General features: G+C 39.1%; 1 protein-coding gene across 9 annotated transcripts in view; it reads right to left on the minus strand.

Annotated features, from left to right (window-relative positions):
* Positions 1–543: 543 nt before the first annotated feature.
* CCSER2 (coiled-coil serine rich protein 2) overlaps positions 544–25,132 on the minus strand; it is a 131,075-nt gene continuing 106,486 nt past the window's right edge. For 4 of the 9 annotated variants that reach the window (XM_074958785.1, XM_074958789.1, XM_074958788.1 and 1 more), the window contains 3 exons: positions 21,172–21,256; positions 16,237–16,276; positions 5,476–5,687 (listed from right to left, as the gene is read on the minus strand). In XM_074958785.1, coding sequence (XP_074814886.1) covers positions 5,624–5,687; positions 16,237–16,276; positions 21,172–21,256 — 189 coding nt within the window. In that variant the 3' untranslated portion in view covers positions 5,476–5,623. Of the gene's footprint in view, positions 5,688–16,236; positions 16,277–21,171; positions 21,257–25,132 lie in introns of all 9 variants that reach the window. The other 5 variants (XM_074958787.1, XM_074958790.1, XM_074958786.1 and 2 more) reach the window with 2 other exon arrangements.

Raw genomic sequence — 25,132 nt, forward strand, 5'->3', positions numbered from 1 at the left:
GTATACACAGACTTATAGGCATACACATATTAGGTTAATCAGGGTCGGGGACAATTTTGTTGTCCAATCTTTTTATATTAAAAAAAGAATTCCACAGGAAAACTTTATGCATTTCTCACCACTTCCCCCCATCTTGAGCTACAGTCAAAACAAAGCACTTTTTAAATTGTCACTACATCAAATTATCCCATTCTGCTTCTCATCTAGATTAATACCAGATTCTATCAGAGGTCACAATTTAAAATTTAGCTTTCCATTTTCTCTCGTTTTCAGATTTCTTTACTTTGAACATCACTGAGGAAGAAAATTCCAAATGTCTTAGCTATAAAAAGATGACTCTTGTTTGAGGGGGAGACAAATCCAATAGTAACACAAAGCTCTAGAAGCACAATTGTGGAGATTAAGCAACAGCACAGCTTCCTTTCTTCAGCATTGTAACTTTTCACAGGGATGATTTACAGTGGAATAAAGGAAAGAGGCAAAATGAATGTCGAGAGAACTGGATACTTAGAATTATTTATTTTATTTGTATTCACTAGCGCAACACAAAGGAAAGAATCTTTACATACAGGTTTTAAACTCAACTTTACAAGCAAATTCCAATATACAGTATTTTCTCTGAATTGGTTTTAAAAAAGAAATCTAAGAAAACCAACACTGTAGATATTAAGGAAATTTTTTGTAGCTAATACTCAATTTAAGACTTTAAATACCAACACTGGAGATTATATTGTTTTTATTGTGGTGCTTTAAGTAGGCAGTGAGCAGCTTTACCACAACAGTGATTGAAGTACTCTTGAATGTCCTTGATGGCATGACTGTAGATTATTATAGAACTCATGCCTACCAACATGATCATCTATTAAAATCCACTCTGCTTAGTGCTGGCCACTATGATGAGATGAAAAAGAATAGCTATGGAAGCCCAATTCAAGAGTGAATTTCCATTTTAATGGTATGAGAATGGTAAGAGCATTATGTGCTGTGCAAACACTGAAACTTCCCCCACCCCACACATGCAATAAACCACTATATGGATGTCTTATGGTAATGACATGCAAATAACAAAATAAACCACTATATGGATGTCTTATGGTAATGACATGCAAATAACAAAATAAACCACTCAAATGGTATTCAAGTCTTCTAGCTTCTTTACAATAAGTCAGCAGTTAAGACCAAAAATGGACTGCCTTTTACTGATCTATGACGCAGTCTAACTGAACCTCCTTGCAGTCTGATTTTGAACTCTAAAATCATTTTTATATGAACTATGTGAAAAGACTTTCAGTGGCTATGATAAATGATTACTTTCACCAACCCCCTGGGTTAGTATTGCATATGGTTCTTAACATCACCACAATATACTCTAGGAACATTATTCTCCAAGGGCTAAATATTAGTCCCATGAAAGTTTTGCCATTGACTTAAAATGGGATTAAGGAAGTACCAGCTGGGGGAGAGGCAAGGGGTAGGGGAGGTCTGGAGTTGCACTGGTGTTAAAATTCCATGATTTAAAAAAAAATAAATACAATACACAATGAAAACTTGTTACACTATATGGATATTCTTACATGCTAGAGTGTACATTAATTCTGTCAGGTGATAAAGATATCTTGGAAACAACAACACTTGCAGGAAAATTAGGTTCAAACAAAAAAGCCACACACAAACAGGAGGCATTTAGATTATTTTAGGCACAACTCCAAGCAATAAAGCTCATTTAAAGTGCAATTTATTTTTTCTTCTCCTTTTGTGTTTTCACTTGTTAAAATACGCAACTTGTTTTGTTTCTGCTTTATACACATTATACCGAACAGTAGTTTAATACTTTTGTGAGTACTGCACAAAATGTCAGACCTGAAACGGATGAAAGTCAGCAATAACCCATTTTAGAAACCTAAAAAAAGTTCAGATACATCTAACCCTTTATTTTATTCATTTAGAATCATCGACACCAGTACAGATGAAACAGCTCCATCTTTAGATAAGGTTGTTTCTTTCATTTCAGACTTCGAGTTCCATACAACACCAGCACTTTTTTCCCTTTCACTGGAGTGAGACTTCAGTTTCACCTCATTACCTCTTTCAGTTGTTCATCAACTAACCAGCTTTACCGCGCACTCTGGACTTTCTATACATACATTGGAACCATCCTTGGTAAAGGCATGATAGTAGCAGAAATATGTACTTGTGTTTAGGTGAATGAATGTTTAGCAGAGTTTCAACTCAACACAACTACAATTTAGATTAGCAGCATGGTCTTGTACATATAGCAACTCTGCTACCCATGGCTCCGTTTCTTATTTACTAGTCTGTTAGGATAAAACAGGAAGTGTGAATAAGTGCATGTGTGTGTATATATATTTTCACATCAAGGAATAGGTTACTAAAGTTTCTATACACCCAGGAAGAACCACTTGTTTTTTTGCAAAAAAAAATCTGATCTTAAAAACAATTTTGTATTTCTATGAAAAACTTGATGGGCTCTTTTCTTTGTAACTTAATCAGTAAAGGTGCAGATTTAAAAAAATCAACATTTATTTTACTATCTCTTTAAAAGTAAATCAGACTGGTGGAAACTTGGGGCAGAGCGGGGGGAGATGGGAATAAGAGAACCCACTCTGAAATCTCTCTACACCGACAGCATTCCTTTAAATGAAAATAGTCTCTCCTTAGACAAACTGTAGAAAATTAAAAATAAAATCACCTTCCTTTTAAGGAAAGTCAGCTTTCAAAATTTCCATAAAAATCTATACAGACCTGAAAATGAACCAAGAACCTGACCATATCATCAGCAGTTTTCAAACTCTGGAGAAACACAGCCTACTGTCAGGAGTTAATTTTACAAATACATACAAAATCAGTTTTATTTACTCCTCAAATATTAAGGTCTACTCTGCTTCTGGACAGCAGACAGGATACTCAGGGCCTTTCTAGAAGGAAAAAAACGTAATTATAACAGTAGTCTTGTGCTTAGACTTATTTTGATCAATTTATATAACAGCTACTGAATATTAATGCTAAGTAGATTTTTTTTATATGAATTAACAAAAAACATGGTTCGGTTTTATTTCAGAACTGTATAACTAGATGTGAAATGAACAGATTAAACTAAGTGTACTTACGGATTTCTTTCACCTCACTGCTGATTAAAAGAGAACAATGTGAGCACTTTGCATTGTTCATGTGTCATCTATTCAAAAGTTTAGGTCACTTGTTTTTTCATTGGGAATAGCCATTCTTGGCGGGGCAAAATTTATTATTGAAGGTTCCTGTGGATGTATACATACACAATATATGGAAAAGTGTACTATAATACACCTTCCTTCAGCAAAGGCCTAGAATAGTGTTACTGTGTCTTGTTTCTCTGTTTTATTACACACAGGAGACTAAGTTTTTTGAAAATACTAATTCTGACAGTATTCTGCTACTTGAGTGTCAGGTACATATAAGCTGAAGAAAACAAGATACTACGATTGTGTGGGATACAAGGGTAAATTTTTGGAACACTTTGCTGGATATGCACTTACTCAATCCATAGCATGTGCATTTACAAACTTTATGCCCCCACAGCTGCCACCTGACAAATATTTGAAGACCACCTTCAGAGAGAATACCTTCCCAGAGAGAGCAGAAATACCTTTCCTTATTTTATTTCCCCACCGAGTTCCTTCCCAGGAGAAAAAAAAAAAAAAGTACCCGTCTCTGAAATACTCAGAGTACCAGCTCTGATTATGACATCATAGGATTGCTCAAAGCAAAGCTGTGGGTTTTAGTAAAAAGTAGTTTAAAAAAAATATGTAAAATAATTTCAAAACCCTACATATACGCCCAAGTTTTGTGCAAACATTTCAAGTCTGATTCTTCAGAGTCTTCCAATAGTAAACAGGAAGTCAATAAATATAAAAGTACAATAAAGTTAAAAGTTCTTAATTAAAATGTATGTTGTGAAACTCTCAGCACAGGTGTCATGGACCCCGTATCCCCAAGGCTCATTATACACCATTTCAAAAGCACCTGCATTAGCAGGTTTTTGCACAAGTATCCTTAGCGCACTGTTTCAAAAATTTACCCAATGTCTATTAAATAACACAAAAGCATTCTACAATGCATGGATGGATTGATATTTCTGTGCAATAAGAGCCCTTTCACCCTGTGAGATCTGCTTGCCATCCATGAATGGTGAAGATGAGCTCAAAAGCAAATAGAGCAACATTCTGATACCTGTAGGAAAACATATCTAGATTAAAACAACATTAAATACATGTCATTAGAGTCATGAGATAATTTTGATAAAAACAAAGACTTTGCATAGGCCTCTGGAATACAGAATAAATTATGGCCAGGAAAAAAAATATGCTAATAGATTATATAATTATTTATTATTTTCCACTGCTATAAACCTAACTGGTAGTCAGAACCGAAAGATTAGATTGAATAGTGATTTCCCTGTCTGATAGTCCACATCAATAAAAACAAGAAATGATTTCTGCAAGCAACCTGCCCTCCTCAAATGCCTAGTGAAGCACCCTGGAAAAGTGTTTAGTGGTCATCACAGGCTTCAGCATTTGTTAAGTATTAAGACAGACAGAAGAGTAATGTAATCAAGTTGCTAATGCAGGCCACAGGTACAGTTAAGTATAAACCATTATGTTCTCTTACGAGAAGTTGCACAGGTTTTGATAGCATCAACTTCCAAACAGGTCAGATTGGAATAGGCAAATATTAATGATAGATTCCACTTTTAATATTCATTCAGGATTTGGATAACAAAGCCATAATTAAAGTAGTCAATATGTGGTAAGCAGTTGATGTACGATTCATTCCAATGAGACGTGCATATGGATGTCATGTTTTTAATGTGTCTTTGGTTTAGGGAGGCGGGAATGCCGATTAGAGGCCAAACTATCCCCAGAACGCAAACCGGTATTCTGATTTTGCACATTTTCCTTTCGTTGTGCCAGCGGCCTTGGGATGTTAGTCTTGGAATGGGAGTTCGGAGGTTCTGGAGATATAAGCATTGGGAGGCTTATTTGTTTAGATTTAACAAAGGAAATAGTTGGTGGGCGAAGTTTAGAAATTCTCTGACTCGGTTTACTCTTTAGGTGTGTCTGACTAGATGTTGGTTGTAGCTGTGTTGCACTACTTGGTGGTGGTAGCTCAGCCTTGGAAGCAGTGGAGCAGTTTGGGGATGATGCAGTATTGGCTACTGTAGGAGGCACTAAAGCATTCAGGTTTGGGGGCTCTGAAGCTCTTAAAGTCTTTGGCTGAGAAGCCTGGTTTGGGGATGAAGGTTGACTTTTCATAGCTAACTTAGTCTGCACATCTCTAGCATCCATTTTAGTAGGTGTCTGAAAAGAAGGAAGAAGAGACTGTAGTGTACTATCTTCATTACTAGCCAGCTCTTCAGGTTCTTTAGCACTCTTTTTAACCTTCAAATTCTCCTCAAAAGGTTCATTCTCATTCAGGTCCTTTATATTTAAAGGTTTACTCAGTAAAATGTTCAACTCATTCAGACTATTTGTGTGAGAGCCATTTGCAGCATTTTGATTAGGATGATCGTTTTCATGCAGGCCCTGTTTGGGGTATTCACTGTGGGCCTCGATATGTAGTGTTTTTATTAATTTTCCCTGGGCGAGGACTGTGGAACTGGGAAGGCTGCTGGAAGGCTGTAGTACTTGAGGCTGTTAAAAAGAAAATACATTAACATATTAGACTAGGGAAATGTATATAGTTAACATTTTAAACTCAAGATGTGCTGATCTGGTGCTTGACGCTTACATATTTAGTTTTTGTGTTAAGAAGTTAACTTCGTCAAAACAGGATCCATGGGATACATATAAGTGGAACTGGTAAATTATGCACAAAAAAATGCCAGCACTAAAATATACATCTCAAAATAAAATGAAAGACAATGAGAGAAACTTATTGATTGATTTAAAGCAAAGAATATAAAAAAAGATTTTGTCAGCTAACGATTATATGTTTTGTTCTTTAATTGTATTGCACTGCAGTAACAGAGCCATGTCTGAGTACTGGTAAATTCAGATGCAAATGCCTTGAATAGCTAATAAAATTTGTGCGATTACATCTATTTTATCTTCTGCCCCATGCACATTCCAATTAGCTATCCCAAGCCTTTCATCAATTTTAAGCATTTTTAAGAGTAGGTAAGGACTTTACTGGACAAATTTGTGTTGGAAGTGCATTCTAAAGACACCACTTCTACAGATTTAATTTTCTTGGTGAGCTGAGGACAGAAGACTTGACATAAAGCTTGTCCTAATTAGGTTATTGACTAAATTTATATAGCTATTTCATCCTAAAGCCCATTCAAATGAGCTGGTGGAGATGCACCGTGTAGTGTCTTTCTGGGGACTGTACTGCATTCACCACCAGATAAGCATGGTTTAATGAAGAGACTACATTTTGTCTGAAGGGAGATTCTGGTATTATAAACAAAAGAATCGCCAGTACCTCTTCTGGGTCATTTCTATTTTCCCTTTGCTCTTCCCTGTAAAAAGACTTCAAAGATTAAATGTGGCATTTTGCTCTTTAAACTAAACTCTTCTGCATGGAAACCAACAAAAACCTCATCAACCTTGAGTTTGTACACTGATTTTGAAAGAATTGCTCAAGATTCTGTAATTCATAGCATTCCCCCCCCCCCCAACAAAACCTACCATACTGCACTTGAGCTATTAAAATTCAACATCTGATTTGGATAATTTTCTATTTTTCCTTTTTAAAAGATGAACTACAGTCAAATCTAATTTTGAAGATGGCTTAAACAGAGAAGCAGAAAATCATTCTTCCAAAACACACTTGTTTTTGTCTGATTCTATGTACATAACATGTAGTAATAGTGTCATGCACTATTACAATAAATCAATAAAGCAGGAGCAACATTTCTCATTAGGCTACCTTGACTGAATTTTTTCACCATTATTACACTGAAGAGGAGGATTATTTTGGGGGTTTTGCCTTTATTTTTAATACTTGCTCAAACCAAGTAAACGCATTGCAAAGAGCAGTTCAGATTGCTACCCAGATTAACAAGTACCTCAGCTTTCATCGGCTTTCTGACATGTACCTGGTATGCTCACTCTTCAGTGGGGTACAGAGTACCTCCATTATAGTTTTCCATAAAGAGCAAATTTAAGGAAAAATAGATCAGGAGAATTTACTAATCTAATTCTGATTTACTGGAGATTTTTTCTTTGGATTCACCAACTCCACCTTTAGCCAAGGGCAAGTTAGAGATTGGACCAGTGACAACAATGACTGACAAAGAGATAGTGCAGACACACTGAACACAGTGAAAACTGGTGCTTTTATAAAGAAGAAAAGTGTGACAAATTGGAGAGATGAAGAGTGTCAAAACATTACTTTCATAGTAAATTATTTTTCCCTCCACTGATTATCACCACCAAACTTCAGAGGAGTGTGGTAAACTTAGGCATTTCCTTTTCTACCAAGCAATTCTACTACAGATACAAAAAGAACGTTTAATAAGCTAGTAGCAATTTTTAAATACACAAATTAAAGCTTAAAGAATAAATCCTGGTAAATCTGTCAATTTTTCAATCTTAGTGTAACGGATATGGATAGTACCTTTACCTCAAACTAAAACCTGTTATTCCAAAGAAGACTTGCACAACAAAGAGGGGATGATGTTAGCCCAAATAATTCACTGTTTTGAGAACCCATTTATAAATTCTAAAAAACTGTTGAGAAAATTCTTGAGCACAGACACAAGCAGTCAGAATAGAACCATTCACAATGCATGTGTGCTGAATAAAGAACCAAAATACTTGAACAAAATTAAGATTTTCTAATCCAATTTAGAAAAAACAAATATGAAGATTATTTTTTATGGCACAAAATACTTTTTCAATGTCTATCATACACAAACAGCTGTTCAAAGTTTTTCCCCATTTTTGGTCATAAAGGAAATAAAACTGAAGATATTATGTATGAACATTAAATTACATATGTAGCTATGTGCTAAACTACCCCAAAAATAATTGAGTCAAATTTTAATCAAAAAGTTTAGTCTATGAAATGTAACACAGTGAAAGAGAGAACCTTCATCCCCCATAATGTGTGTAAGTATATCTGAAATACTAGTTAGAAAATGACCTTTTATTTATGCTATATCTGGGCTGCCATTTTATAAAATAGCACAAAAATATTGCTTAAATTGAGTAATGGCATGGTAAGCACTTGCATTTGGTATTACAGAAATTGCATAGAAGATATTAGCCAAATGCATAAAGGCATACATACCTAAGACATCTTTCATAACCAAAAGATGCCAACAGTTGACCCAAAAGTGGAAAGCAGCATTTGATCTTCTCAGCAAACTATGAATCTGACGACATAGCTTTAGCACAGATAGCTTTGACATCTTCCAGTAAATTTTCAAAAACTAAAAATGTGGCCCCCTGTTTAAAATGAATCACAAGGAGCCTAACACTGATCTCACAAATATGACTTCAGTGGTTAATCCTGATTTATACCACTGGAAGATCAGAATAAGACTGAAATCAGCAATAAATAGTTCATCACAGAAGGGGAGGTTACTTATCTGTAGCTGGAGATTCTTCAAGATGTGGTCCCTATCTGTAGTCCACTGATAGTTATGCACCTGCACCATGCACCTGGAGCCAGAGCTTTTCAAAGTAGTAGTGTCCGTCGATCTGGACATGCACCCTTGCATTGCCTTATGGTTTCACTGAGGTGATAAACGGCGGGGCAGACTACCAGCATCTCCAGTTCCTTCTCCACAGCAGGTCTACTAGATCCACAGCATAGGAGGAGGGTGAATCTGGAATACCAATAGGGACCATACATCTCAAAGAACCTCCAGTTACAGGTCAGTAACCTCTCATTCTTTTTCAAGTGATGGTCCCTATTGTACTCCACTGAGTGTGATTAACAAAGTAGTGCTTAGCTAGGAGAAGGGTGTGAGGAACATGGCAGAACTGTGGAACAGAGAACCAGTGCGCCAAAGGAGGCATCCATTGCAGAATCATGCACTAGAGCATAATGAGAAAAAAAGGTGTGTACTGAACTCCACGTGGCTGCCTTACAAATGTCCACAATGGGTACATCATAGAGTGCAACAGTAGTTTATGCCTGCACTCTTGTAGAATGGGTCTGTATCCCATCTGGTGGGTACAGTCCTGATAGTTGATAGGAGCGTAAAGCACCCTGAAACCCACTTTGAGATTCTCTGGGTGGAGATGGCCTGCCTAAATGTCTCTGCCACGGCCACGAATAGCTTAGGAGACATCCAGAAGGGCTTCATCCGCTCTAGGTAAAAGGCCAGGGCCCTACAGACACTGAGGAAGTGAAGCTGCTGTTCCTCATTTGAGGCACGTGGTTGGGAAAAGAGGTTGGCAAATGTATGAGTTGGTTGAGGTGGAAGCAGGAAACCACTTCTGGTAGAAATTTGTGATGAAACCACAGCAAAACTTTATCCTTATAAAACATGGTGAAAGAGGGGGGTTACCATCACAGCTCCCAGTTCGCCAGCCCTCCTGCAGACTAGGAAAGCAACCTTTATGGAAAGAAGAGAAAGGGAGAGTTAATTAATGATGTAAGGAGTAGGTTGAGGTCCCTCTGTGGAGCAATAGGCTGGATTGGGAGGCTTTTACATACCAGGCCCTTCCAGAACCAGGAAGTCAAAGGGTGAGTTAAAACTGAAAGACCCTCCACCAGAGGATGGAAAGCGCTAATAATCACTGCATGCACCCTGCTGGAGTTGAGAGGAAGTCCTGACACCTTCAGATAGAGGAAATAGTCCAAGACCATTGGCATCCCAATGCTCTTGGACAATACCTTTCTGCTGGGCAGGAGATGAAGTGTTCCACTTAGCTCAGTAGGATCATCTTGTGTAGTCTGTCCTGTTATTGGAGAGGACCTCACACACTGCCAATGAACATTCTTGTGCCAGCGGAGGTGTCCATCCAAAAAAACAGGCTGTCAGGTGAAGCATCTGTGGATTGGGGTGTCTGAGTCTGTCGTTGTGTTGTGTGAGCAGTTCCAGAACGTTAGGAGCAGTAGTAGAGGATGTTTCAATATGCAGAGAAGCAGAGGAAACCAGAACTGGAGAGGCCAGAGTGGAGTGATCAGGATGACAGTCACCCTCTCCCTCAGAGTTTGTGAAGGATTCGTAGCATGAGTGGTAGAGGACGGAAGGCATAGTTCACCTGGTTCGACCAGTTGATGACCAGCGTGTCAACAGTTCTGAATGCACTTGATGCTGGTGTGAGATTCAAAGAGGTTCCTGATTGAAGTTCCCTATTGACCAAAAATGTCCACAATGACAGTGTCGTGCAGTTCCCATTCATAGTCAGTTGCAAAGTTCCTGCTGAGAGCATAAGCAATCCGCTTCGGGGTCCCTGGTAGGTAAGCCGCTGACAAGAGGATACAGTGTGCAACACACCATTTCCAGAGGTGCATTGCTTCTGAGCAAAGCACTGAGGACCTTGTGCCTCCTTGTTTGCTTATGTAGTGGTGTTATACAACATGACAAGAGTGGATGGATGGTAACGCATGGCATGCCTTGCGTACTGCCTCAAGCATGCTGATGCATATCCTGGTTTCTCGAGCGGGCCAAGTTCCTTGTGTCGGGTTCTTCCATGTTGTGCTCCCCAGTACATTGAGTGAGGCATCTGTTATGACTGTCATGCTTGGTGAGGATGGAAGGAAGGGCATTCCAGAGCAGACTTGGAGAGGGAGGCGACCTTTGGAGGTGAGAACGATGTCCATGGGTTGGTGCATGGGGGAGTAGGCTCCTTGCGGTCATAGTTGTAGACAGCGGAAGCGCAGATGAGCAAAGGCCATGACATATGTGCATGCTGCCATGTGGTAGAGGAGGGAAAGGCAAGTTCTGGCTGAGACAGAGGGGCTGGATGTCACTGAAGCGATCAGGTCCAGTAGACTTTGGAACCCCTCTTTCGGCAGGTAAGTGCATGTGGAGGCCACATCGATGCATGTCCAGTGAACTCCAGGGATCATGTAGGGTGAAAAGTTGATTTTTTTTTTGATGTTCAAACTCACCCCTAGAGCTGGGAGGTCGATTCCCCAACTTCCTTTCTGGATCGCGTGACCAGTAGTCAGTCATTCAGGTAAGGGAAGACAAGGACTCCTTGCCATTGGAGGTGAACCGCTACCATGAAGAAAACTTTTGTGAAGACTCGTGGACCAGTGGTGAGTCCGAATGGGAGGGCCCTGTATTAGAAATGTCGCAGCCCCACCATGAATATTAGGCACCATCTGTGGGTTGAGTGGATGTTGATGTTGAAGTAAGCGTCCTGTGTATTGAGAGCTGTAAAACAATGGCCATGAGTGGGACCCCCTGGAACTTCAGTTTGCAAATGGAACAGTTGATGTATTGGAGATCCAAGATAGGTCTCCATCCTTTTTTCTTGGGCACCAGAAAATATCTGGAATTGAACCCTGTGCCCTGAAAGGCTGCAGGGACTGGTTCCACTGCTCCTCTCTGCAGGAGGGAGTCCACCTCTAGGGTAAGAATATTGTCGTGAGAGCGATCCCTGAAACAGGCTTTGGGCAGGGGCCATGGAGAAAGTAGCACTGTAAACTCGATTGTATAGCCATGTCGAACAACATCCAGGACCTACTTGTCTGTTATCGCACTACATGTTGGTAGAAAGAGTTTGAGACAGCCCCCAAAGTCAGTGGTTGGCAAAAGCGTTGTGATGCAAAGTGGCTGACAGCTCTATAGAGCAGTGTTCTCAACCTGCAGCCCATGGACCACTTGCCGCCCAATCAGCACAGAGCTGCAGCCCATGTGTCATCCTCAGGGCAATTCAGGTAGTATTGGATGCAGCCCACAATGATAAATGGATTGAGAACCACTGCTCTAGATGCACTCAGAAATATCGTTTATGCAAAGACTAGGTGTGCTGCATGGAGGGCTGCACCAGCAGACCAGGTGGACGAGCCCTGTGGACCTTCGGGCGCTTCTGTGGAGGTTTATAGGCTTGTTGGTGGCAGAAATGGAGAGTTCTACAGCATCCTGCAGGCAGTAAAATTTTCATTTTGGTGCTGGCGTATATATACCTAGAGATTGTGGTGTGGCTCTAGATTGTCTTTCAGGGAGCATAAGGAATCATTCATCTTCTAGTTCTTCAAAAGGGAGGTCCTCAGTAGTGCTCTGTACCTTTCTAGGGAAGCCTGAGATATGTAGCCAGGATTCTCTCTTCATGACTATTCCAGTCACCATTGTATGTGAAGACAGGTTCGCAGAATCAACTGCAGCCTGAAGTATAGTCCTGGAGACCAACTTGCCCTCCTCCAAAATAGCCTAGAAATGGGCATGATCCTACTGCGGTAGTTTACCTGTAAAATCTGCCATCTGCCCATAGTTCAAAAAATCATATAAGTGCTAGGTAGTTCAAGACACAGAACTGGAAGCTGGCTGAGGTAAAGACCTTTTTACCATGAGATATAGTCTCTTGCCCTCCTTGTCCGAGGGAGTGAAGCATGGATGCTCGTGCCTGGCCTGCTCCATAGCAACCTGGATCACCAAGGAATTAGGCAAAGGGTGGGAGAACAGAAACTCAGACCCCTCTTCTACCCCCTTCGGGGTGGGGGTGCATGTGTCCGTGGTGTGCCATTTGGAGAATGGTGTTGTTGATCAGTAGGGCTACTCTGTGCGGTTCCGGTGCATGCAAGATGTATAGTAGTTGGTGCGGATTGTCCTGCACCTCCTCCAGTGGGAGCTGAAGAGCATTAGCTATTCTCCTGAGCAGCTCCTGAAATTGACAGTTGTCCGGGGAAAGAGGAGGACGTTGATGACACAGCCACATCTCGGGACGACTAGGGGAACCTCTCCAGATCAGTCAGGACCAGCTGAGCTGACCGGCATATCATCCAGCCCCGGTTCCAAACATCTACTTAATGAAGGATGGGGTGGTGAGACAGGGGACTCCTCCCAGGTTGAGCAAGATGGTTCTGAAGGTGAATATGGTTCTGAAGGCGACAAGCTCCAATATGGCCAACCTAGTTGGTCCTGCTGCCGCGGCGGCTATGCCCATAAATAAAGCCCACGAAGCCAGGAACCAATGGCTCCTGTGCTGAGGCAAAGGAGCGTACTGTCATGGTGCTTTCGGGACTCACTGATAAGCATGACTTCAGAATGGAAGAACTACATGAGTAGTGTCCGAAACCTCAGACTCAGAGGAACAAGAGTCCTGTACAAATGGGGGTGCCGACAGAACTGATGGAACAGGGTGTGCTGTAGGATCAAGACCAGAGGGCGGCAGATCCGATGTAGGAGAGAAGGCCCTCTTAGCGGGTGATTCGACTGGAACTTGTGGAGACCTCATCCGATCTAGGGCAAACTGCTTCTGGTCCTCATGAACTCATCAGATTCTTCACAGAAGGAACTGGGACAGGTAAAGGGGCCTGGCTCGGTACCGACGATTCATGCTGTGCTGGTGGAGCCAATGCAGGAGAGATGCACAATTCAGGAACGAGGACTGTTAGATCTAGCGAACAATGTAACTACTTCTTGTGCTTGTGAGCCTTGGAACGTGCCACTCCTTCGTGGCCAGAACTAGTGGACAGTGCAGCCTCTTTCTTGGATCTGGAGGAAGACTTATGGCCATGCTTATGTGCATGTTTCCGTGTTTCATGGCTAAGCCCCAGTGTGGGGTCCATAACACTGGTCCCGTCAGATCCGGACTAGAACTCCGTGGTAGGAGGTGCACTCCTGGATTGCGCAGGCCAACGTACGGGGGAGGGGAGTTCACTGGCTGGAACCCAACTGCCATCTCATGGCAACCTCCATGAGGTGCATAGGAGCCTGCCTTCCTGGATATGGCCAGGGAAGGAGAGGCAGATACTGCACCTGGACACGATGTGAGCTTCCCGCAAGCAGTACAGATGGTATTGGTGCTCGTTGCTGAGCAAAAACAAGTGAGGGCAGGAAACGCAGACCTCAAATCCCAGCAACTTCAGCATAATCCAGTACCCAGACACTTGGGGGTGGGGAGGTAGGAGGAAGAGGGTTGGCAGGAAACTGACAAAGTGGTCCCAAAGTCCTTAATCCTACAAAAATTACTATGAACACAAACTACTAAAGAATCAGTAAAATCTGAACTATATAAAACTATAAAAACAGTTTTTCAGGAAAGTTTGGAAAGCAGCAGCTCTGACTTGGACCTTGTGGTGGTGAGAAGAAACTGAAGATGCAGTCGGTCCACCATGCCCTTTAGCACTTTGGGCGAAACCACGAGGCAATGCAAGGGCATATGCATGGACCAACGCCCTCTACTACTCCAGATGCATGCACCTAATCTTCAGTGGAATACAATAGAGATTATCGTTCAAAGAAGAATGACAACTTCATTGAGAATTTTCAGTCAGGGAACATTCAAACATATATGAATACAAGCGTGTGTGTACTTTAAAAAGTTAAGATATATCCAGTACTACAAATAGTAATGCTTAACTTTACTCAGTAGATTGATTTATCTAGTTAAAAAGTGAGCATCACATTTAATCTTTTAATACAGGTACTGGTAGTGCAATGACCAGTTAGGCCAGAGGAAAGGAGAGAGATACCAGTTTGAATTAACGTTAGGGTAATTGAAAGCGATGTTATGGGGCAGCCAAAATATTTACATATCACTTTGTAATCATCTGGCTCCCACAGCAACTACACTGTTCCAGTCCAAAATTGCTTCTTTTGTGCCAAATTAAGAAGAGTATACCTTAGGCTTCATCCAAAATTCAGCAACCATTATAAACAACAGATGATGGGTTCTATTTATGCATTTATTTTACTGGTACCTGATGGAATTGTAACCGGATGTCACCTACTCAGATCAAAGTGTGTTAACATTCAAGATAGTGTGTAAGAAAACAATGGATATATAAAAGGGGGGGGGGAAGAAGCTACTTTGGAAAGGAGTTAAGTATTGTCACAACATGTTTGTCAGTGCCAACCTATATTTTCTATATTTGTATTTTGTTCCTTTGTAGTATACTCGTTTCCCCCCTCTGTTTATATGAAATTAGTAATAGACTGTGATTAAGCAATTAGCTATGAGAAGTCTAGTTCCAGTCTCCCAATGAAATATGAACAAGAAAAAAATCCAATGTCCTATCCCTTAGCAATAATAGTGTTTTACTGTATGGAACGCATTCAGAAGCTTTTCATTGCTCTATATGGTCGCAAATACTGTAGTCTATTTCAGGTAGTGATTTATCATGACCAAGTGAAGAGGATTACACTAATAGGCTTTATATTTGTTTGATGGAGGGAGGGATAGCTCAGTGGTTTGAGCACTGGCCTGCTAAACCCAGGGTTGAGAGTTCAATCCTTGAGGGGGCTATTTAGGGATCTGGGGAAAAAATTGGGGATTTGGTCCTGCTTTGAGCAAGGGGTTGGACTAGATGACCTCCTAAGGTCCCTTCCAACCCTGATATTCTATGATTCTATGATGTACAGAGTGGCCAAGTGCATAGATATTTAATTACTACTTTATTTTAGGCTCCTATGAATGTAGTAAAATTACCATGTAACTGAAGAAAGTCAGTTCTCAAAACTTCAAGTACAAGAATGTGCACACATTCCACTTATAACAACAAAAGTGAAAGACTTATTTCTGTAATGGCAAGAGTGTCTAGATTTTGCACCTATCTGTGCATTGTTAGGTGCTCCAATTACAAATGATTAAATGCAATCCCTGTCACAGTAGCAAAAACCTATAAAGCACAATTACTCTTAACTCTTCCAGAAGAAATCTGGATGGTGTCACAGCCAGAAAGAAATATTAAATGCATTTAATGAAAAGGATCTCCACTAAAACATTTGTGTTAACTGAGTCACAACGATATTCCAGAACTGAGACAATTTGCAAATAAGCTTAGTGTCATTTATGAATACAAAATATTTAAGACAACGTGGACATGAAAGACATAAATAAAGCACCATTATTTTTAGGTTCATTGTGCTAATAAGATTATTATATTTAAAAGACATAGCTGTATCTCTGATCTCAATTCTAGATAGAATGTTTTTATGGAACAAATAAGGCAGCATTTCTCTCATTACTATTTTGAAGTGGGGAAAATGGTGCAATAAATAATTTGACTGCATGCATGGCTTTGATAGGCATGCATCATGCTGGGAGCAAAAACAGAAGATATGTGTGAAGAGGAGATGGGAAGAAATCTGAAGTTGTACTGTACCACGCTTTATCACAGAAGTAATGGACTAACTTCTCAACTCCTTGCCAATGGCATAATGGGAAAGCAGAGACAAGAAAAAAGACAAGGACAATGATGTCAGAGGACCAAGACGCAACAATGAGCACTTGCCATGACTGAATTGTAACTTCTTTCCCCTTCATTTGCATGTCCCCAGCTTCCAACAAAGATAGTAGTGTGGTTTAAGAGACTGCTCTATATGTTATACCTATAGTAAGTCATTTACCAAAAAAAGTCCTTACTCCTTGAACTTTACGGCTTTAATACATTTAACCTCTTATGGTGATAAAGTACTGACAGTATTTGATGTAATTTGTTATAATGAATGTGCATGCTCAAATTTATACATACACATGCACATCACACACACAGTGATCAAGTACATCATGAGATAAATTGCAGACCCATACAATAAACTATTATATAATTTTGACTGTTACTTTCACTGCCTATTAATCTATCTTCCCTGGGCCTCCCTTGTAACATTCAACTCATTTGAGCAGATTTAACCAATCCCTATTTTATTTTGGTTATCTAAAATCAAATTGCCACAAAAATGTTTCTGCCCAAATGAGGAATTTCCTTCCTTCCTGTTATCCTGGGCCAGATGGGAAATATATTCTCTTGGGAGGGCAAATATCCAATATTTTGCAACCTTTCATGTGAAGAAATAATTTTACACCATCAGAAAGTGGTAATTTCCAGCTTCCCAGTGTGACAACTCCTGCTTCTACCCATGGAAAGAACCACAATATCAGATCTTAAAACCAGGACATTTTTATGCCTGGAAAATTTGTAGAGTTTGTTTTTTTCATTAGCTATATTGTGTACCATAGTACTCAAAGCTATAAGGGAGCCTCACTTTACAGACATATAAAACACTAACCCAATTTCTTTAAGCCTTACCAGAAAAATATTAGAAATCTGTCAGATGTGTAGCATATGCAGAATACTTAATAGTATAGTGTAACAAAGGTTGCTTGGAACTTGTTTGGGATGGTTTCTGTAAATTCCATTGTTTCTTCACCTGTAAGCAATACCACCACCCCAATGCATAGCAATAAAACTTTACCACATCACGGCATGTATTTTGTGTATCTGGCCAGATATGTGCATGCACATATAAAGGGTTTGATTAAATCTTTGTTTGTAAATATGTTATGAACAAGTATAATCACATTTTAAATGCTTCCAGGTCTCTTGCTCTTCAAGTTTGACACTTTTCTTTACAAATACCTACACAACCACATTTTCCCTTAAAATTAATGTTTTAAAAAGTTAACTTCACAATACTGAAATCAAGGTATAAAGAGCACACACCCAAATGCACTGTAGTTTAACTGTGTCACAGAATATTTACAATATTTAAACCATTCCCTCACCACACCAAGCAGATAGCATCCTGGGTTTACCAGTTTTCTGAAGCAGTCTTATTTTGCTAAGAGTATCAGCCTGTGTAGCTTTCAGAACTGCAAAGCATCCTAAATGGCCAGTGTAGATTAATACTTTTAACCTGGCAAAGAAATGTACTGTTTCTTGTGGAACACCTCGTGAGCTAAGGTGTGTGTTTGTTTTTAAAAAGTATGAAAAAAAATCAACCTTATGGCAAAACACTACTGAAATAATTTATAATCAAAATGCACACGACAGCTTATTCTTGTTAATGGTATAAAGCCAGAATTGCTTAGCTTTCTTTCACCTACAATTCATAGAGTCTAGAAAAAACTCTGACAAGTGTCTAGTCACTAAAGATGTCCTGAGAACTTGTGCCCTGTGTCAGTACAGTGTTATCTGTGTAACTAACCCCTTCACAAAAAAACTCTGGCTTTTCAGTTAAGTGTGCTCCTGTTACAATGATTACTTAAACCAGTTGCCTACCGAAATTACTACAATATGCTTGGGTTTCAAAATGCTCTGTTAATTATTACTCTGTTTTAATCCTAAAAACTAAATCTCCAGTATTTCTGCCATTAATAGTATGCTTCTCTGGAATCCCCAAATTTTGACACAACATTTTTAAACTGGATGGGGGTGAGTTCACATAAACCACCTCACAGTAGTAGCAACTGATTGTATATCATTATCAAGAGAAAAACACTGTAGGGAACATGTAAGATTTGAATACTCATGACATTCAGTATTGGGAGTTATAGGAATATAATAAGAGATCCAATTTTGTTCCTGGAAATGGCATATAAACAAATCATCTTTTATTGGACAAATGATTACACAGTCTAAAATGCTAAACACTATCACGGGATGTGGAAATGATATTCAGAGTTAATGATTCTGAAATATTTACTTTCACTTTAGTGTTAACTTTCAGTAAAACTCAAAACATACACCCAACAATATGTTCACTAACATTGTGCAGTATTAAGGATGGGTACATTTGGCAAGTTAAGCACTAGTGTCTGTTAGCTTGATTATTAACGCTAACCATCTGGTTGGATTGTAAACATAATTGGATTGTAAGATTTTTGTAGCAGAATCTTATTTGTTCTGTAAAGTAGCAACACACTGGAACTGTGTAAATAACAGACTATTTCATAGCTTTATATATTTTGATAGTCTAAACTGTATGCGTCTGCAAACAGACTGCTGTCATTATCAAAGGGTATATAGTGAAGTTCTGATGGTTGGTAAAATTTTGCAACATCCACAACTGGCAGTAGATTTCAGAGGATACTTCTAAGTTAGCCTCCAGAATAAATAGTTACTTAAAGAAATTGTTTGAAGAGAACTATGGGAATCAATTATCTCCAAATAGAAATATAGCTGACTTAAGCCAAGTGTACATCATGTTCCCCCACAATTTCTGCAATAAAACAGTGATATTAACTGCAATCTAGGTGCTCTCTATCTACTGGTGACACCAGGTCCCATACTTATACTACTTTTGGAATTACACTCTGGCAGATTCTATTTTCTGGAAATGACATCACTGTTGTACAAATACTGATTAGATAGGGTTACAAATGTTATTCCTGGTAATGTTGTCTTCTGGAGGGAATGCTTTCAAAAATTATGCCAGAGAGCACTGGTTTGGCAAGTGTGCTGGCAAAAACTGTATGCTTTAAGATATACACAGAAACATGATTATTTAATATCTCCACACTTCTAGTTCCGGTATATACCTTCCTGGTCAAGCCTAACAGTAAGACTGGCAGCGACAAAGCCGGGAGCACCCAGACAATTATAGAAAACAGATTTATTCTTCTGAATAATATGCCTATTCCACTTCATCATAATTAGTCTATTACTGACTTTCATCTGTTGTCTTTGCAGAAAGCAAGCAGCAATGTATTCACATGTAATGACAGAGCATGTAGCCTAAGATCAAAGCACATACAAAATTGATTCTTTTAGGGCAGCTTTATACAGCATTACTCTTTTTTTTAAAAAAAAAAACCTGTGCTAATGTTAAAGGAGAAAAGATATGGGGCTGAATTGCACAGAGAACAGGTAATGGAATACAGAGCTTTTTATCACTAGTTAAATGATCAGTGTGAGTATCTGATAGTCTTAAGTCCAGTTCCTAATGCATGAGTGCCTGGCAGTTCAGAAGTCACCATTCACACAGCTTGACTTCCTCGTTGGTATGCTCAGAAGCACTGTGAACTGAATACATGGAGTTTGATCTGTCCCTTCACTTTTACAAGTGATCCTTGCAGCTCTGGCAACACATTGGTGGGGCAGTACAAGAATCGTGCACTGCTACTGCTTGTGCTATACCTGTGGATAGAACACTTCAGTCTCCTGCCATTAGCAAACTTGACACCTTTTGTGAACACTAAATTACACAAGAAAAATATGAGAAAACAAGTCTGACTAGCACCTGGAGACGATCTGTTATGAAGAACTTAACCTTTATTCATGCTGAATTGTTTAAGTGAGTATTTTCACAAAAATGTCAAAATAGTATTTTACATTTCTTTGAAATATATTAAATGACATAAGATTTTCCTTGTGAACTTTTTTTTACAATTATTTCAGTAGATGTTTAATTTAGATTTAATAGTTTTCCAGGATGTAGTTTACTTTTAAGTTTCACAGAATTTTAAACATTAGTTTGCTTTAATAACTATTTTTTTAAACTGTATTTCGGATCCAAACACACTCGAGTATAGCAGAGCATCAGCAAACTCACTGTAATTTGCAAATTACAGTAAATTTTGTATGAATAAAGTATAATCTTTAGTAACTAGTTATATTTCTTTTGCCATATCCAGAAGATCATTCAAAATACTGAAGCTCAAAATAAGACTTACCATTTTTCTATTAACTATGTAAGCACATGGTTGAAAATCAGCAGTTTTGTTTTTTGTATTCCAGATTCAAGGCAATAGAACAATTTCAGCTCGTACTTTAGCTCAAGCAGTAGCTAGCACAAAAGCAACATTAGTAAATCATGCAAGCTTTGGAACAGCCATTCACAGCCCGTTAGATGTCTTTTCACAACAAACATTTCAGAGAAAGAAATATTAGTTTAAAAAAAGCCATCCTAAAAAATTATAAAAAGCCCTCTCTCTTGGATTGCAGTGAGAATGACACTATTTTTCTCACCAAGATTTTAATAAGGTACACATTGCATATATGTATACATATGAGCATGAACACATGCAGAGTTTATGAGTGAAAGACCACACACAAACAGGACAGCAAGATATATGTTAGACAAGATTGGAAAGAAGGGCTTATTCAGGTCTTAAGAACAAATATAGTAAATCAGCTTTGAAAAGCTTTAACTTGTAGCTGCTAGTGACTGCAGGAAGCACTTAGGTTAGGCCACAGACTGTTGTATATGCCTGTAAATTTCTGCTGGGAAAGAAGGACACTACATGATCAACAGTGCGTGCAAAAGGAAAGTTTCTACCGGAACACAGTGTGGGAAATGAGTGAGAGGTACAGACTCACTCTGTCTGCGGTGCGGTGGAACAGTCCGAGGGATGCCCTGGAATGAGCCCTGCCAGGGAGAGAAGGAGGGAGCAGAATACCCACCCTGTGCAGAAAGAGAGGGGGAAAAGGTATAATAAAAAAAAAGAGAACAGGGGAAAATAAGACACCAAAAAGCCAGACTGGTCCTTTTTCTAATAAATGCAATACTATTGCCATTTACAATTATTCTCTTTTCCTAATCTTAACACCACAAATTACTAAAACCATTAGCAAACCTAGACAAGTTATGATTCCCTCATTAGACTAGGCAGATCCCTTACTTTCCCCCTGTATGACAGGGTATCAGTGATCCCGTGGTTTACAAAATCTATATTTAAATTATATATATTGGCATACCTTTTGCATAATATGGTTTTAGGTGTTAATTTGTTATGCTGAAAATAGCCCCAACTCAGACAAGACAAGGAAAGAATAGTTTTTTCACATAACATTTATAGACAAAGTTCTATTTCAAAGCACCTCGATGCAAGTCAAAATACGCGTTTAACCATTTTATTTTATTGTAAAGACATATGAGCTGTAGCTTGCAAAAAATGTACTAATGGAGAGAAGGTTTTCTGGCAAGCTTAACTGTGGGCTTTAGTCCGCATCCTTCAGATCTGGGTATGAACAGTTACTGAATGCAAAAGGGCACGAGTGAAGTTTGCCAGCATCTTTATGCCTTGCTGTGGGTAGCCGGAACCCTCCATTACTGGATCGTAATGTCACAAAATATATAAAGCTATCTTTAAATGCTCTTTGAAAATGCAAGATTTGTCCTGCCACATCCCTAGATGGTTATTTATCTGGTATACATCAATGACACTTACAGCTGCATTTCAAAACAAGTTCTTTGTGGACCTACATGATATGCTGGTGACAATCTCCTAGGACAACAAACATATCTTTTTATGCAGCTCAGCATTTTCTCCATAACCTTACCTTTAAAAGAAATCCATCCAAACTGGCATTTCTTTCTCTCAAATCACGAAATAATCCAGGCTTCCTACCTCAATCCACAATCTAAGGTAATTTTCCATCAACCATGTCTAAAATTAAAGCTTAAAACTTTTACTTTCACAGATTGTGTAGTATGGAGACATTAGTGTTAAGACTTTGAGAAGACTCACCACTATGAACTGGCAACTTTTACTAACAGATAATGGATATAAGATTATGAAACTGGAGATAAAATTTGTATGCCAGAAAGAAGAAAAGTGATTTTCAGAATTTCTCAAGGCACAGATTATTTTTCCCCCTCAAAATCTTTCCAGTTTTTTAACTGTTGCAGAACTAGGCTTCCCTTCCAAGATATTGCTACAAAAATACTCTTTTTATTTAGTCCAGTGATGATCAAAAGGTCAAGAAACATTTTGACAATCATCCTCATAATTAGCCTCTCTCATTAATTTCACTTATTGCTATTCAAATTTCATCACAAGAATGTCAAAAAGCTGCAGGTTGAAAAGTATTGTGATATCACCATGTGTGTGTGATCAATATTTAGAATTTGCCAACAACAGCACCTTTAGGGTCTGACATCAGACTGTAGAAGATTATTTTTCAAGAGGTGCTGCCTGAGTATTCAGAAACCGATGAGATAAAAGTATTTAAGAGCTGGTCCTATCAGAAACACTTTTTAACTTACACGGCCATAGACACACACACATATGTAAACATTTATGGAGCCCTCCATCAGTGGTTGTTAAGGCCCACGCAGGCTTTGGCCAAGGAGTAGACAGTTATATGATGGCAAATTCTGCTTGCTGGAGGTCCAGCAATGTTATCAGCACAATTTGGACCGTATCCACTGATGTCGGAATGAGAAAAATATTCCCATAAACAAGGTACAATCCGTGACAGAATTTTTTAAAAAAATGTTAAGACACATGGTGTCCAACAGCTGCATGAACAATATTGGAACATTTTCTACAATCAGTAGGAAAAAGACCATCTAAATACACAGTTCAGAGCTCACCCTAGCTGCTTCAGGTAGCTAGGCCCACGAAACAAATTTTCAGACTCTTGTCCATGGTTACTATAATCTTAACACTGTCGACAGGGCTGGCCTTGTGAGGATCTTTGATTTTGGTGAAGGAAGGAGAGATGTTTCTTTCAAGTTACTTCCAAATTTAACTAACTCATTTAATATAAATAGACTGGGGAAAATTTTGGGGCCCAGATTTCTCCAGGAGAAATTGAACTCAGCTGTTTGTATTTGGTTCGTGTGTGGTTAACAGATTTAAAAGTGAACTGAGCCGCTGTAGGAATTTTTCTACAGTAGGGTGATTTTTAGCACTTATGTAATACTTTATAAGAATTTCTCAATAATTTTGTAGGGCACGTAATTATTATTAATCCCTATTTTACAAATGTAAAAACTAAGGCCGAAAGGTTAAATGATTTGACTAAGGCATAAGAGTTGGAGTTACAGCTAGTCTATTTTAGATCTGGACCTCTACTATAAAGATTTCCTGTTTTGAGTTATTTACCTACGCATTTTTGGTCAACTGCTGGAAGTGGTTATTTAAAGCATCTTCTTAGTGTGCCAAACAGGGTATTAACCTTGCTCTGGGAAAGAGCCTGCGGGGTGGTGTTATTTTTGCGTAAAATGTGCTTAATCTCACGAGACGGGACAGTCTACTAACTCCAAATGTCACAACGTTTATTTTACTGTAAGTAAATATATCTTGCTGTTTTCTAATGTAGCTTTAATGGGTTTATATGTTATATTGTATACACCAATTGTCCAATTTTAAATAAAGATGGAAAATAGAAAAGATTATATTTTAAGGGGACATTGTCAAGGCAGAAGTTGTGAAGTAAGTATTTCCATATCTAATGGGAGGGGAATTTTGCTTTTTAACAATAGCATTTACAACTAAGATGTTTCAGCAGACAACTACTTAGCCATACTGTCTACATAATGATTCACTGGAGGGTGGGGAAAAAAACAACAAAAACATCTGCTGAGAAGACAATGCCTCAGGCAGCATAAAACTGGGAGCAGAAAAGATCAGAAAAGCTGCTGCTAAACATTTCTATTCGGATTACAGCAGATTTTGCAAAATAATAACTTAGACAGTCTGGCAGTGCCCCATTAAATATGGAAAACAGTCACATACAGGCTGAGAATCCGTGTCCCAGGGTTTAGCCCAAGCAGGATTACCTCATTATAAACTTCTTAAAACAACCAGGCCACACTGAAAAAGAAAAATGGAAACATCACTGACCTTAGCTTCTCGAAAGGTGTTTTATGGATTTTCCTGGATCACAGAGCCTTTGTGTGAGACTGGTGGAACTTAAGCTACTGTAGCTCACGGTTTCAAGGCAGTCATAGCAGATAGAGTGTAAACCAAGTGCCCTACGGGCTGTCATGTGCCTCTCCCTACTGAGTAAAATGCTGCTCTCCAAACACCCCAGATACGTTCATTGATTGCACGGGAGCAGAAACATGCAGAAAGAAAAGGCAATTCAACATAATCATAGTAAGATAAAAGATAAGCCTCAGAAAAAAGCAAAAGGTATGAAACAAGTAACTTATACACTCTGAGGTGAAGGGAGTGGGCCAGTGAGAATCCTCCCCAAAGATGCTGCCAGCTTCATCCTCTACTTTTCACATGAGACCTTGGTCTTGACCATTTACGAGACAGGGTAAGCTGTAAGGGATTTGCCACATACTCACGAGTCTAAAACAGGGTGTAAGGGCAAGGCAACACTCCTGAATGGCAATTCTTGGGCCATGTAATTCTCAATCATGCCCCTTGTACGCTTCTGGACCAATATTAACTGAAAGTCAGCTGTTTTTGACAAAGCTAGGGAAAGTTAGGATCCTCTCTTGCAGAGTCACTACTGCATGAACATGCACTTGGCACCTGCAGAGTCCTGGAGCTCATGCTCATTCAAATTATAGTCACCACCTTGTTGCTTAGCCTTTCCA

This window comes from Natator depressus, chromosome 7, assembly GCF_965152275.1.
Source record: "Natator depressus isolate rNatDep1 chromosome 7, rNatDep2.hap1, whole genome shotgun sequence".
NCBI lineage: Eukaryota > Metazoa > Chordata > Testudines > Cheloniidae > Natator > Natator depressus.